The sequence below is a fragment of the Aristolochia californica genome, unplaced genomic scaffold (genome assembly GCF_029961685.1).
Source record: "Aristolochia californica isolate CCGP_79_NKW_82.1479 unplaced genomic scaffold, dmAriCali1.0.hap1 SCAF_1, whole genome shotgun sequence".
Taxonomy (NCBI): domain Eukaryota; kingdom Viridiplantae; phylum Streptophyta; class Magnoliopsida; order Piperales; family Aristolochiaceae; genus Aristolochia; species Aristolochia californica.
Genome location: NW_027181770.1, coordinates 51,519,390 through 51,534,467, shown reverse-complemented (window position 1 = coordinate 51,534,467; position 15,078 = coordinate 51,519,390). Strand labels below are relative to the sequence as shown.

The 15,078-nt window shown below is 41.3% G+C and overlaps 2 protein-coding genes across 2 annotated transcripts; one reads left to right on the top strand and one right to left on the bottom strand.

The window, feature by feature from the left end:
- LOC137950210 (caffeoylshikimate esterase-like) lies at positions 1 to 1,376 on the top strand. Its single transcript, XM_068796602.1, has one exon. The coding sequence runs from the start codon at positions 222 to 224 to the stop codon at positions 1,230 to 1,232; it is 1,011 nt and encodes a 336-aa protein (XP_068652703.1). The 5' UTR covers positions 1 to 221; the 3' UTR covers positions 1,233 to 1,376.
- A 14-nt stretch (positions 1,377 to 1,390) lies between these two features.
- On the bottom strand, positions 1,391 to 14,714 carry LOC137950221 (uncharacterized). The gene is made up of 3 exons (XM_068796609.1): positions 14,552 to 14,714; positions 14,182 to 14,298; positions 1,391 to 1,678 (listed from the first exon to the last, which is right to left on the bottom strand). Exons 1-3 carry the CDS (start codon positions 14,570 to 14,572, stop codon positions 1,562 to 1,564), a joined length of 255 nt encoding a protein of 84 aa, XP_068652710.1. The 5' UTR covers positions 14,573 to 14,714; the 3' UTR covers positions 1,391 to 1,561.
- Positions 14,715 to 15,078: the final 364 nt, after the last annotated feature.

The window sequence follows — 15,078 nt, the reverse complement described above, 5'->3', positions numbered from 1 at the left end:
GTAAAACCTAAATTCCTCCACACCCAATTCGGCTGGCACAAAAAATATCGTCTTCCAACTACTTCTGCACGGATAGGTGGAGTGTTAATAGTTTTTGCGCTCGCCTGCTACCTATATTTGGCGAGTCTGTAGCATAGTGTGAAAGCGCCGGTCTCCTCTCTTTCATCTTCGGAAGGTGCGCGGTTCCCTGTACTTCGTGAGGCAAAACCAAAGAGGCGGAGATGGTACACCCAGTGGCGGAAGCCGACGAGCGGAGCCCCTTCGGCTCCCGCTCCGCCGACGAATTTTATGCACACCACTCAGTCCACCACTCTTCCTCCACATTCCTCAACCCTCGAGGCCTGAAGATCTTCACTCAGTGGTGGACCCCGCTTCCCCCAAAAAGGGTCATCGGCATCGTCGCCGTCATTCACGGATTCACCGGCGAGTCTAACTGGTTCGTCCAGCTCACCGCTGTTCACTTGGCCAAAGCCGGGTTCGCCACTTGCGCTATCGATCACCAGGGCCACGGATTCTCCGATGGACTTCCGAACCACATCCCTGACATCAACCCCGTCGTAGACGACTGCATCACTTTCTTCCAGTCATTCCGCGCACGCTACCCTCCCTCGCTACCCGCTTTCCTCTACTCAGAGTCTCTCGGCGGAGCCATCGCCCTCCTCATCCACCTCCGAGGGCCCCACGCCTGCGGGGGCCCCTGGGCGGGGGTGGTTCTCAATGGCGCCATGTGCGGCATCAGCGACAAGTTCAAGCCCCCCTGGCCGATGGAGCATCTACTCTCCTTCGCGGCCTGGCTGCTGCCAACATGGCAGGTTGTACCCACCAGGGGTTCCATCCCGGACATGTCCTTCAAGGTGGACTGGAAGAGGCGGCTGGCGCTGGCCAGTCCGCGCCGGAGAATTGGTCGACCGAGGGCAGCGACGGCACAGGAGCTACTACGCGTGTGCCGCGAGGTGCAGGATAAGTTCCAGGAGGTGGAGCTGCCGATGCTGATCGTGCACGGCGGAGACGACGCGGTGTGCGATCCGGCCTGCGTAGAGGACCTGTACCAGCGGGCCCGGAGCAAGGACAAGACCTTACGGATTTACCCAGGGATGTGGCACCAGCTCATCGGAGAGCCCGACGACAATGTCGAGCTCGTCTTTGGCGAAGTTGTTGAGTGGCTCCAGCAGCGTGCTGAAAACTACCAATCAGACCTCCATCAACCTAATTCCGAAACATTGTCACAATAAATTAATTATCTACCGTCTGAGATGAATGAGATTGTCGCTTGTTTGTCATTGCTTTCTAAGCCCAGTTGAGAATGGCCGACGACTTCCAATATGATGTATTTGACATACTTATATTTGAATTCAGGAGGAAAAGTCTATTAAATTTGCACGCCGTCAGGATTCCCAAAGATCACTAAACTCTTTGTAATTAAACTCTCTTTGTCCAGGCGTATTATGTCAGGAAATACATTTGGAAGTGATAAAAATACAGCAATGAAATGATCCGGATAAAAAGAACCCCATGGCTAGTTGCAGAGCTCCACCACCGTCTGCGAGACAGGTATTGTTGTCTACCAGCCCCGAGAGCTGAGGGACTCAATTACTCGTCCCAAGGTCTTGTCTACAGCTTTGTTCCATACGTGAGCAAAATCCGAACCAGAAGCCTTCCCATATACAGGCTCTCTCAGCTGCATTACAGAAGTTCTGCTAATTATAAACTGGAGGTTCAAAACTTAATTGCTAATTATAAAATCCAGATTCATACAACAAAAGCTTGCCCCTCCTAGTCACAGAAAAGCTAGTAGAGACAACTAATCGTCAGTTTTGTTGCACTAATATAAGATCACTTAACAAACTTAGGCAAAACATGAGGGGAAAACACTGAAACACGAGGCAGCATTAAAAAAGAACTATATCCTGGAGTGCAGTAAGACTTATGCCTGATGAACCAATTAGACAGTAGCAGAAAAGTAAAGGAGCTAATACAAAGGCATCGATGAGAAGTTTAAGAGAGAATGAAGGGACACATGGTCATCTGTTTTAACAACACTAGCATGGTATATAGCATGGAGAGTACAACCAGGCAACCATATAAAGGCGGCAAAAGGTTTCTTAGATAATTATGTAAGTGAACGTAGCAACCTCATTTCCTTGCTCCCTCTCGCAGCACCATTTTATAGTCAGACAAGCACCTAGTGTGTTACTTTCTATCCTCTATTGCCCCGAGTGTATTTACATTGTACTGCCAATCAATGAGATGGTGAATAATTCTTTAAAATGCGCTTAAGAACTGTAGTTTTTCTCAATTTGTAAGATCACAAACGAACTTGTAAAACTAGGCCTTCAAGCTTCAAACATTATGATACTTGTAAAGCCTTTTAAGGTCATTCTCTCCCCAAACAATTTATGATTCATGTACTTGTATCACGCAGGAGCCAACACAGTTTATCCAACTTATGACTAGGAGCATTTGCCCCAAATCATTGGGGTCGAAAAGATAAAAAAAATATCCAGGATCAGGCATCCTTAGCAGGCATATTTTAGTTAACCAAGTCCCAATAAGAACTAGCTTCAAAACAACAACTTGCGACTACATCAATCTAGCATGGGCAATTTAGTTTTTGCAACTTTTTCTCAGGAACTCCTAGTGACCATTTTCTGAATGGTTCACTTCTTCCACGAGATCACTTCCATCTCAGAGTTCCATTGGTTCCATCTTCATATTTCTTGTTCAATACTTTTTCAAATTTTAAACTTCATCCTATACAGAGCCCGGAATTGGCCCCTTTCCGTTACTTGTGAGCATTATTGCTCCCTATTTATCTTTTTCTTTCTTCTTGGAGAACTCTGTTTTCTACTATATGTCATACTTGAAGCAAGAGATGAGGTATAAATGGCTGCAGAAAAATGATGCAAATTCTCAATTTTTTCATCAATCGCCTCTGCTCACAGGAAGCAGAACAGAATTTCCACTATATCAGTCATTGGATCACTCATTTCCAACAAGAATGGCAACAATTGCTTTTTAAATGGTGAAAGAAACATTCAGCCTGAGAGAGGGAAGGAGACACCTTCTCACATCTGTAATTTGAAGCCCTAGGAGCTTGCTGCCAAGAAATTACAATGGAGGACTGTAGGAACTAATATCATCAAAGAGGTAACAAACCGCCATGGGGGAGGAGATGCCAATTTCAACCAGCTTATGACAATGGCTGAGTTGCCTTCAACAATCAATGAGCCCAACAAGTTCTAGACTAAGCTTAAGACCTTGAAGAGCAGCCCTGTACTTGGCTTCAGTTGAATCAGATATGCCAATAAGATCTGAGAACAAGAGAAGGGTGGAGCCCGAGTGATAACAGACAAGCCCCCCATTGTCTGCCGACCCGGGGTTAACTTTTGAACTTCTGTCAAAGTTGAGCTTAAGGAAGAAAAGAGAGGAAGGAAGCAAAGAGAGGGACAGAGGGTGAGCTTGGAGGAAGAACTATGCAACTACTTCCTATGCTTCCAGATTAATAATAGCGGCAGGGGAGAGATTCCACTGAAAGTACAGCTCCAAATAAGAATGATGTGCATTATCTTTTCAATGTGGCCACCAATTGAAGTAGAACTTCAGTTAAAGGTTCACTTATTCCTTTCCTCCCAAAACAAACAGAAGACAGCAGCTATGGAAGGTTTGGGAAGGTGTCAACCAGTTGGCGGGCAATTACCAAGAAAAGCACTGAGAAATGAAAACTGGGAAGAAGGATGGTGAAATGAAATCTGGGGAAGGAGGATGGCAAGCACAAACGAACCCTCTTGCTGAATAAAGCGCCCCAAACTGAGAACCTACAATGAAAGTATAGCAACAAATAACCTTCTGATTTCTCTTCAGAATTATAGAGCTTGAATAGGAATTGACAATTGGCCAGCAGCTCATTACAAGTCAAAATCTTCTTATGAACTGCTCACAAGAAAAAATAACAGCACTTTCAGAGACCTTCCAACTTCCAAACCTGAGAAGCATTGTCAGTAAGAGCAGGGGAACTACACAGATGTTGACGAAGGGATGTTGCAGTGAAGCACCCAAAAGAATCAACCGACCAGTCTTATTGTATCATTAGCTTTCCTACTAACATATGACGAGTCTAGAACAGTCATAACATCAGCAGCTTCATTAACTTCAATATCATTCAGTGCCCTTTGAAACTAGAGATTCCAGATCCCAGCCATGAATCCCAGATGGAGATATATTGCTTCTTGCTAGTTGGTCAAGACTCAGAAATTGATCTTTCAATGCAGATTGACCAAACCTTAAGTCAGACCGGAACAAGAGTGTTGCTGCCATTTCTCACTTGAAAACTTATGAAAGTGGAAAAGTACTACTTATAAATTGTTTTACATAGGCTTGAACCTTTGTACACGCTATTGTATGCGGATAGCCAACTACGAGGATCATACCCATACTTAGTTGAACAATTGTCTCCACAAAGAATTCTTGGAAGAGGCAATCTCCACAACCACGGTTAAAAAAAAAAAAGTCATGTTTATCAACTTCAACCTCGTTCTTCAAGTTGCAAACTCCATCCACTTCATAAGAGGGTATTGGTATTTATCATCAGTCTGCTATAAGAATTTCCTTTCAACAGCTACCTTTTGGTCAATGACACTAGCGGAGCACAGGAAGAGGGAGAGTAGATAGTTAGGAAGCCCCACAAGTGTGGGATTTTATCAAAATAGCCCGAGCAGGTATTGAGAGAAAACACACTTTCCATGTTGCTAATCACCTTTCTATCCTCTTTAGCATTGAGTTCCAATGAGAGATATTTAGTCAAGTGTGAGTGAACAGCAACCCAGGTAACTGGATAGAAAGGTGAGAATTTTGCAACCCAAAGGACTACAAGTAGTACAATCCTCTCATGAGAGATATTAAAATCATATAACCCTGACTTCACCCATTTAACTTATTGGCCAGAAATAAACTTAAAGAGAGAGAAAGAGAGAGGCGGGGGGGAGGGTATAATGGATTTAACATTGAATACTTCATCAAACAAGCTGCCATATAACACATTATGCCATCAGCAACTGAAGCAATTGTATACTCAATGAGGAGCTAAAGTAGAAACTTGAGATTCCACACTTCTGAAGAGCTACCTGAAATGAGCATAAAGCTTCACTAATTATATTGATAAGAAGGGGCAAAGGGGATCACCCTGCCTCAAACCCTTTGAGCTTTTAAAAAAGCCCTTCATTGATCCGTTCATGAGCAGCGAGAAGGATGGGGATAACACACAACTGCTGATCCATCTTCTCCACCTCTAACTGAACCTTATTTTTAATAACATGAAATCCAAAAACTCCTAATTGACCCCATCAAATAACTTTTCCGTGTCTAATTTGATAAAAACACCTTCTTTCCTTCTTCTTTTATACGAATCAAGCATTTCATTAGCTATAAACATGTAAACACTGAGTCCAGTATTTGCCTGTCCTCGATGAAGTTGCCTTGAGTGTCACTAATGCCTAAATTATAATGTTTTTTGAATCTTCTAGATAGAACTTTAGATAGTAGCTTATAAGCACTGGACATCAAACTTATTGCACAAAAGTCTCTTGGCATTTCAGCCCCATCCTTTTTTGGCAGCAAAGCAATAAAGGAGGTACAGAGGCTTTTACGAATCCCATTTTCAAAAAAGTCCTCAAACAACAACATCATTCTTTAGATAATTCCACCTAAGCTTCTAAAACTCTGTTGTGAAACCGTCTGAGCCAGGTGCCTTGTCAGATGGCATACCTTTCAGAGCTTGCTCAATTGAGAATGACTTCTGCAACTCCTTTGCCAAAATTGGTGGAATGGCTTTCAGTGGGATGTTCTCTAGTTTTGGTCCATAGGAAATCCCGTGACCGTACAAGGCTGAGAAAAATAAGACATTTTCATTAATGATATATTTGTATAATGAGCCATTAACTGAGAACGGGGAGATTCTGTTATGCCTCCTGTGACCTAAGACAACTGAATGGAAGAACTTGAAATTGGCATCACTTGCTTGCAACCACTTATACATTGCCCACTGTTTCCAATATAGCTTTGCTTGGAAAACTGGGTTCTTGTATTCCTCTTTCAAGATACCCGAGTCATTGGCTGGGTGGTGGATAGATTATTTTGCTCATCCTCAAGGTCCAACTGCTGGATTCGATTTAAGAGGCTTGCCTGCTTATCAGAGATGGAACTTAGATTTTATCTGCATGACCCTCTAATTTTACCCTTCAGCAACTTCAATTTCAGTGCAAATATACTGCCTTGTGCCTCCTCAACTAAGATTTCAGACCACTGCTGTACCAGGGAAATCTTTTTCACATATCCACGAAGCTTCAAACCAAAACAGAGGCAGAACTCACGGATCAGGTTGACTCTCAATAAGGATGGGAGCATGACCTGAAAGTGTCTAGGGCAGAACTCTTAATCATCTAATCAACCTGTGTAATAAAAATCTGTCATGCATTGAGAGTACCGGGTTAATTTGTGCACTTGTTCATGTGTAAGAAGCACCGGATATCGGGATGACTTTCCTTCTCAATGAACTCCGATAAATCTCACATAGCTAGAGTGGCCTGCCCAGCACTGCAGGATTTTTTCCCTGCGAACCTTGTGGATATCCAGAAATTATACATGGTGAACGCCACACTGTGATGAGATTTGTGAGCTCATTCCAGAGCTCAAATCTTTGGAAATCCCTGCTGGGACTACAAAATATATGCAACTGTGCACATGAATTTTTTTATCTATGACTGGAATTGAACTGCTGCAGCGTGCCTTAAACTGAAGGAATCAAGTTTTCAAGTTGATTCACATACAATGCCCCCATTGAACCTGCTGATTCCATAGCTAGCCACTCTAGACTAGCTTTACATCAAATGTTCCTCAGTATAAACTGAGATGAGTTTGCGGGCATGGATTATTGAATGAGGGCTATTGAGACTTTGTTCGTTTTTACTTCTCTAACCACAGCATGCTTGCAAGCTGTGCCCAGCCCCCTGATATTCCAAGAAATCGCCTTCATTGAGGGAGGTTGCTTGAGCTGGTAGGAATTTGAAAGTTGATCAGAAGATGGATGAACCTCCTGCAAAGATTATCTTTCACTCAAAATGCATCAGTGTGTTCCTGCAGACAGCATTCAACAATCATCTTCATTCAGTGCTCTATGCAGAGAAATTGAGGAGTTTTGGTTCTCCGGCAAACTAACATCCTGGGTAGGAGATTTAGCCACTGAATCTGTGGTCGAATTGGGATAGATCTCGGCATTTGCAATGGACTGTGACGCTGCCTGGGAGAAGAGCAAGCTTGCAGCCCAGATGGATTATTACACTATCATTAACGAGTTTAATGGGTTTGTTCGTTTTTTTTCTCAGCATTGGGTCATGATGAGGAGCCAAGCAGACCCAAACCAAAATATATTCAAGTGAAAGCCATCTTTCTTAACATGGCAGAGTTGGAGAAGCCATTTACACTCGAAGAAGTCAAGGAACATTCAAAGCATTGTTGGATAACAAGGCACCTGGTTCAGACGGATTCACAATGGAGTTCTATAAGCTTTGGTGGAATTATCCAAAACATAAGGTAATCGAGGTATTTGAAGACCTTTTTCACAATTGGATAACTATAAGAACTTGGTGCTTCATTCATTGCATTACTACTGAAAAAGAAGATGTCACATAGCCACGAGATTTTCGTGCCATCAAGTTCGATTTCAAACGCCTACAAGTTGTTTGGAAAGTTGTTACCTTGGAAGCTCAGGAAGGTGCTATCTTCTGTCACTAACAATTCTCAAAGTGCTTTCATTGAGTGAGACAAATATTTGACATTTAGACTCAACCTTTATAGCTAGTGAACTCACCAACTCATACAAGAAAATGGGAAGGAAGAAGATAACATCGAACTTGATATGGAAAAGGCATTTGATTAGGTCAAGTGGGAGTTCTTCCTTCCGTGTTAATGAAAATCAGCTTTGGGTTGAGGTAGTGAAACTGATTCAAATTTGTATTTAAGTAACAACATTGGCACTCCTTATTATTGGGACGGTCAAAAGCTTTTTCAAGAGCTGAAGAGAATCATGGCAAGGACCCCCTTTCTCACCTATTATTTACTATACTAGTGAGGTTTTATGTTCCTCTTTTCAGGTGACTCTACAAAACGAACAAATCTCAGGTTTCAACTTTGAGGGCTCCTTCTTAAAAAATCCATTATTTCAGTTCGGCGATGACAGAGTAGTGTTCAGTGGTAGCTCCCTTGAGGAGGTCCTCAATGTCAAAGTTCTCCTTTCCCTACTTGAGCTAGTGTTCAAGTAACAAGTCAATAGGGAAAAATCAGGGCTATACAATGTAAATATCTCCCAAGAGAGGGCTGGACAGCGTGCAAATGTGTTGGGATATAAAATATCAGTATTTCCTTCTACCTATCTCTAGCTTCTTTTCGGTCATGCTTGCCTTGATGATTCTCCAAGGAATCCATTTATAGAAAGAATTCAAAGAAGATTAGCATCATGGAAGGGCCAATTGCTTTCATTTTCTGGCAGAGTTAGCTTGATAAACTCCACTTTGGTGGGAATCCCAAACTACCTCATCTCCCTCTTTGCATGCCCACAAAGTTTCATTGCTTGCATGAAAGTCAATCAAAGAAAAATCTTGAGGGAAACAACAGACAAATTTTGTTATCCTCTCGTGAAATGGGGCAGCATATGCAAGAATTAGAACCAAGGTGAACTAAGCATTAAGAGACAAAACTGATGAACACAACTTTTTTAACTAAGTGATTGTGAAGTTTTGGCTCTTCTAAAAACTCCTTATGAAGGAATGTCCTTAATAGCAAATGAGATTATGATCCTTTAAGTTGGTTTCCCACAGATAATTCCATGTACAAGCTTCCAGCATATCGAGACCAACTTGCAAATGCAAACAGCGCTTTTCCAGTTTCATCAAATTCATGTGAAAGATGACAGCAGTACTCACTCTGGACTGATTTAAGGTTGGGAAATTGTCCTAAAAATTCAATATCCAAGACTATAAAGCTTAGCAAGAGATGTAGACATCTCCATTTAGGAATCATTGGGACCTGGGGGATCCACGGCATGGAATCTCCATCTCACAAGGGACCTAAATGATCTCAAAGCAACTAATGCAGCAAAGCCACTGGCCTCTCTAGAATCAACTTCTTTTAGCAGGCCTGCTTTTGATTCCATAGTTTGGTCCATAGGTTCTCCTAGCCTCTGGAACGGTAGCCCTTCATTTGAAGAGAACTTCCTCTCTTGTACTCAGTATATCAACGGTTTTTTTTATGGAATGTGTGAATATTTATTCAAAAACAAGAGAAGAGAGATAACCTAACGTGATGGGTCATCCTCCACAACGAGGCTTTGGAGGGATGAACCCCTTTTAGCATGATAGTTCGCCAAGTGATTGGCAGATCTTGGGGTGTGGGTCCATTTACAATTTAGGTAAGAAGATATATTACAAATTTCAAAAAAAGTATCCCAGTGCTACGGGGAGGATTCGCTTTGCACACCAATGAATGACAACCTTGGAGTCTCTTTCGATGATAAGGGGCCCAAAGAGACGCTCACAAAGGATCAAGAGGCCCTGAAGCAACCCCGCAAGCTCAGCAGTTGTGGAATCGGAGATACCCAAAGGGCCAGCAAAGGAGTAGAGGAGGCAACTATTTTCTTCGTGGATTACCCCACCAAAGCCAGCGGGCTCAGTGCAGCCAAAGGCACTGCCGTCGAAGTTCAACTTGAAGTGACCCGGGGGAGGAGACCACATTTTCATATTCAGGGCACGAGAAGGCCTAGCCATGGCAGCAATCAAGCGTCAGTTCCCCTGGAAATCACCACTACTGAGGTGGAGGAATTCCTTCTTCGTCAGGAGCCAGGTGGAGACTTGGACCGCGATTGTCTCAGCAAGCACATCAATTGGAGAAGCTTTGAATGGGAATTTCTGATTATTTTTCTCTTTCCAAAAAGCTCAAGAGATGTGACCCAAACAACTGGAGATGAGCATTTTCCAAACCTCGGGAGACGAGAGTTGGTGATGGAGTAGATCATAGATGGCAGGTTGTGGGGAACACAAAATTGCATTTCAATTATGTCGAGGAGGTAGGCCCACATGGCTTGAGAAAAATTGCAATGGAGGAGGATATGAGAGGTAGATTCAGGAGAACTACGACAGAGTGGGCATGTTGGATCCGGCACATGAGTTCCCTGCCTAATGAGGGTGTCAGAAGTGATGGTTTTGTTTCTACATGCACACCAAGTAAAAACAATTGGCACAAGGAGGAGCCAGTAAAGTCCAGGCTAGGGGAGCAAGGTGGCGAGGTTGAGAGGTGTTGAAGCCATGAAGCAGATTGTAGGCAGAAGATGCAGTGAATGAGCCTTTAGGATAGGGGGTCCAAATAAGGGCGTCTGGAATGTGGTCACGAATTTTAACGTTTGCAAGGCAGGAGAAGAGGTTGGAGGCCAATAAGGCTTCAGAGTCCGTGAGGGCTCTGCAGAGATTGAGGTTGCATCCTCCAAAATCAGACCATAAGTCCGCAATGGGGGCATTTTGGAGTCTGGAAAGGCTCAAGATGGGTCCGAAACATTTGTCCAAAAGTTTGTCCCCTAACCACCAGTCAGACAAAAAAATTTTAAGACGCCCATTCCCTGAATAGCACTTGACCGCCATAGAGAAAGTAAGTAGCAGGAGGGAGATTTTCCTGTAGATAGGTGACAAGAAATAGTGACAACCACCTTTAGTCCACCAACCATTCATCTTGTTAGCCTTGGTAGCAACTAGGACTCTCATATCAGATTTGGTGACAAGTTGAATTGCCAGATCCATTTGATGAGGTAGGCAGAGTTGGTCTTTACAATGTCTTTTATACCGAACCCATCAAGATGCAGTGGTTGGCACACGTCAGCCCACTTTACGAGGTGATATTTTATTTCTCCATTGGGCCCACTCCAAAGAAATCTCCATTTGAGACCTAATCGGTTCCTGACAGAGGCGGGGCAGTGAAAAAAGGATAGGAAATAGCTAGGGATACTGTGGAGGCAGGATTTTATGAGGGTGAATTTACCAACCTCAAAGATGAATTTACACCATCAGGTGGCCAGATGCCCCTCCCCAGGGTGCCAGCTGTTTTTAGGAGGGTGCCATAAGTCAACTGAAGGCCAAGATAGGTGCAGGGGGATTGGCAATTTTACATCCGAGATAACCGGCCATTGCAAGCAAGACATTCTAGTCAATGATTAACCCAAAGATCGAGGATTTAACCCAGCTCACTTTTTGCCCAGAGGAGAGTTCGAAGAGATTAAGTAAAGCTTTTATGTGGGTTACTAAGTCCATCGTGCCTTCACCAAAGAGGATAGTGTCATCCGCATGTTGGAAAATGGCAATATCAGTATATCAACGGTTTGGAAGTTGATTGGACCACAAGAAGTGTTTCATATGTTTTGGACAGCAATTCTTAAGAAAATCTTGACATGTGAGAAATAGAGGATGTCCAATTGTTTACTCTCTCCGCAAATTCTAGAATTCAGCAGAAGCATCAGTGTATAACTTGATGATGCATTGCCCCTTTTAACTTCTCTGAGGGGGTTGCTATTTTTTTATAAATTTGGAGTTCAGCTTTGGCTTCATCATTCCCAAACTTCATTGCTCAATGCGCTGCTTGGAAATTTCCAACAGTTGGGCAGCATCTTTGGAAAGTTTCCATTTTTGTTGTCCGATAATTTCTTTGGGAGAAAAGAAACAAGAGAACTTTTAACCAATGTTCTGCTTCAATTGGAAGTCTCATTGAGAAGCTAATGTATAACATACTGATTTGGACCAGCACTATTAAGGGTTTTCCTCCAATTCATTTATCCATAAACACGAAACAATGGAAGCAACCTGCTTGGTTCTCCCTCATATCCAATCTCAACACATTACACGATTCCCTCCCCCTAAAGTCTCTCTAAAAATAAATTTTGAGAGATTTTCAAAAAGTAATCCAGGTCCAAATGGTACAGAGGGCTTATTTTGACTTCATTTGCACTCACTCTTCTTGCTTTCTCAAGCCAAAATAGCATTAATCCTCCAATTCATTTATCCATAAACAGGAAACAATGGAAGCAACTTGCTTGGTTCTCCCCTCATATCCAATCTCGGCACATTACACCGTTCCCTCCCCCTAAAGTCTCTCTAGAAATAAATGTTGAGAGATGTTCAAAAAGTAATCGAGGTTCAACTGGTATAGAAGGCTTTTTTCGACTTCATTTGCACTCACCCTTGTTGCTTTCTCAAGCCCTAATAGCATTAATGACTCACGTAAAGCCAAGACCAAAGTGCTGCTTAAAGGCCTCAAACTCATATGTACTGACATTGACAGCACCAGGAGTCATTGAAGGTAACTCAGCTATTATAATCAGCTGGAGAAAGGAAACCCATCCCCTCCATGGCGATTAACCCACATTTATGATGAGATTATGGACCTATGTAATTTGTTTGCTCATTCATGGAAGCATACATTAAGGGCTGTTAATCAATCAGAAGTACCAGCTAAGGAAGCTGTATCTCACCCATCTAGTTGTATCCCTCTACTTCCCTCTAAATAGCTGAAGTTCTCTTATACCTTCTTGATGTATTTTTCTGTTCAAGTAATAAAAGCCATTCAACCTTTCAAAAAAAATATAGATTTCCTTAATGCAATAAAATATCACCACCTTCAAATCTTATCCCAACAATTTTGGTGCTTGATGCATGAAATTCTATTAGGTTTATGTGCCACCCTTTAGTGTATCTCAGCAAAACCAAATCTTGAGTTTTACATGTTTCCCTTGTAACTTTGATCATATTGATCCATCATTTCACAAGTGCTTAGTTATTTCCCATTGCTAGTTGCTGGTTAGCTTCTAATTCTATCAACTTCATCTTCAAGATATCATTAGCTTTCACAAGCTACAACCTTTTACCATTCCTTATCAAACAAGGAAGAAGATTAGTAACAAGGTGTTCTATCCCAAAACTCCTTTGTCATCTTGAGATCATTAGCCTTCAAAATCTAGGACTTCAATCATTCTTTAGCATACCACAAAAGGAGAATGATAGCCAGGTGCCTCATTCAAAAACTAAATGTTCTTTAGTCATTGTAGGTAGATCCATCATTTGCTTTTGAAAAATTGAATTTCATTCCTTGGAATACAAAAAGAGACAAAGAATTCCCCAAGCCCTACATGGAAAGAGAGAAGGTGTCCTAACAAGTATTGACAGGAGACATTGTCTTGGGGTAGCAAATCTTTAGCAGATCTAGAAATTTTCTGCCATGAGACTTCTATCAGTCCACAAAGCTCCTCCTAATAATAATTTGACCAGTTGAAATTCAACAGTCAAACATCTTCATATATTAGCTTGGCCTTTAAAAGGTAATAAATGATAGCTCAGTTCAAAACACATTTTAAACTGCCTTCAAATTTTACAAGGCCCTTCAACCTTTTTCTGTGGACATCCCTCATTTCAGTATCCCTAGTCAACCATTTAAACTAGACTTGTTTTGTTGAACAAATATAATGTCTTTCTCTATTTTTTACACAATCACCCAGTTCACAATTGAAAGACACAAACTGTTCTATCTTTTTTCAAATAATTCTTCCAGATCTCCCACCATTATATTCTTGAGTAAATGTTTTATGCTTCTAGAGAACTGAACTGCTCAACAGCTAATTCCCTCCAAAAGTAAGATTTCACATGAACTATTACCTTCAGAAAATGAGAAAGAAACGGCTAATACTCAATATAAAAATTTGAAAGAGCTCAAGATAAAAGATCACTGAACCCCACATGTCCTAAGAAGAGACACGAAAGGATAGTATAACATTTTGTGTTGGAATGCACTCATTCAGGGAGACAGGGATTCTATCCAAAAACAGGATATCAAACCATGGAATGTCCAAATACTAGTAGTTAATCCTGCATTTCCAAATATACTATCAATGAAATGCTAAAGGAGGCCCTCAATATCCAGTTGGACATGACAAACATCTAATAGGCAAGTAAGATATTGCACAAGAATAATAATTGTGACAACAGAAAGAACAAATCAACTAAACGAAGATCTTTGGGGGTTCAAGGGAGTATGAGATATCTTGGCAGTGTGTTGACCAATTAAATAATAATAATAATAAAATCCATAATAGTTGCAGCTTACCTCTGGAGCTTTGTTCTGGAAATGAGCATCAGCAATTGAACTATAGATGTTTTTGTGTTCCGTCAAAACAAAAATTCCCGTAAAAACACACCCTAAGGCAGCGCCAAGGAGACGTTCCTGCTTAAAGGATGAACAATTAGATAACGCAGAAGCGAACAGAAATATTACCCTACTAATCGAAAGGAATTACAATCTACATAAAGGAGAACGCATTTGTAGCCAAAATCAATGACGAAAAACAGGGGAGATTTACTGTTGGGGAGAAAAGGGCCGATTTTCAGCTTGATCATAGAATCCGAGACGATATATAACGGAATTACAAAAACGGAACAATCTGAATTTTCAAAAGCAGAGTATACAGTCCGCCTACTTGAGCTATAACGCTAATCATCCCGTCAATTTTTTCCTTGAAGCAAAGACGGATGGCCTTGCAGCCGCACTGAAACAAGAAAAACCTGTTGGGGAGAGGCACCTCTCTCCTTTTTAATTCGTACGCAGAGTATACATATCAACTACGACCTTAACTGCGTAGATACGAGATGAGCAATGATGGGAAAGGGTTTGCAAACAGCAATATAGTACAAATAGTACAAAAACTAAAATAAAAGAAATATAAAAATAATAACTTATAAAAAAATTAATAATAAGTCCAAATTAAATTAATAAATAAATAAACACTATCCCATAAGATGAAAATAAAAATAAAATAATAGTTATTACTTAAGTAACAAAAGACAATGTAAATGGGGTAAAGTAATATTTTTAAATATTTTCTAAAAGTAAATATCAAGATAAATTACTAACATTAAAAAATAATTAAAAAAGATAAAACAAAATATATCATAAATAAATTAATAATATATCTAAATAATTTCCAAACCAAATACAATTTAAATA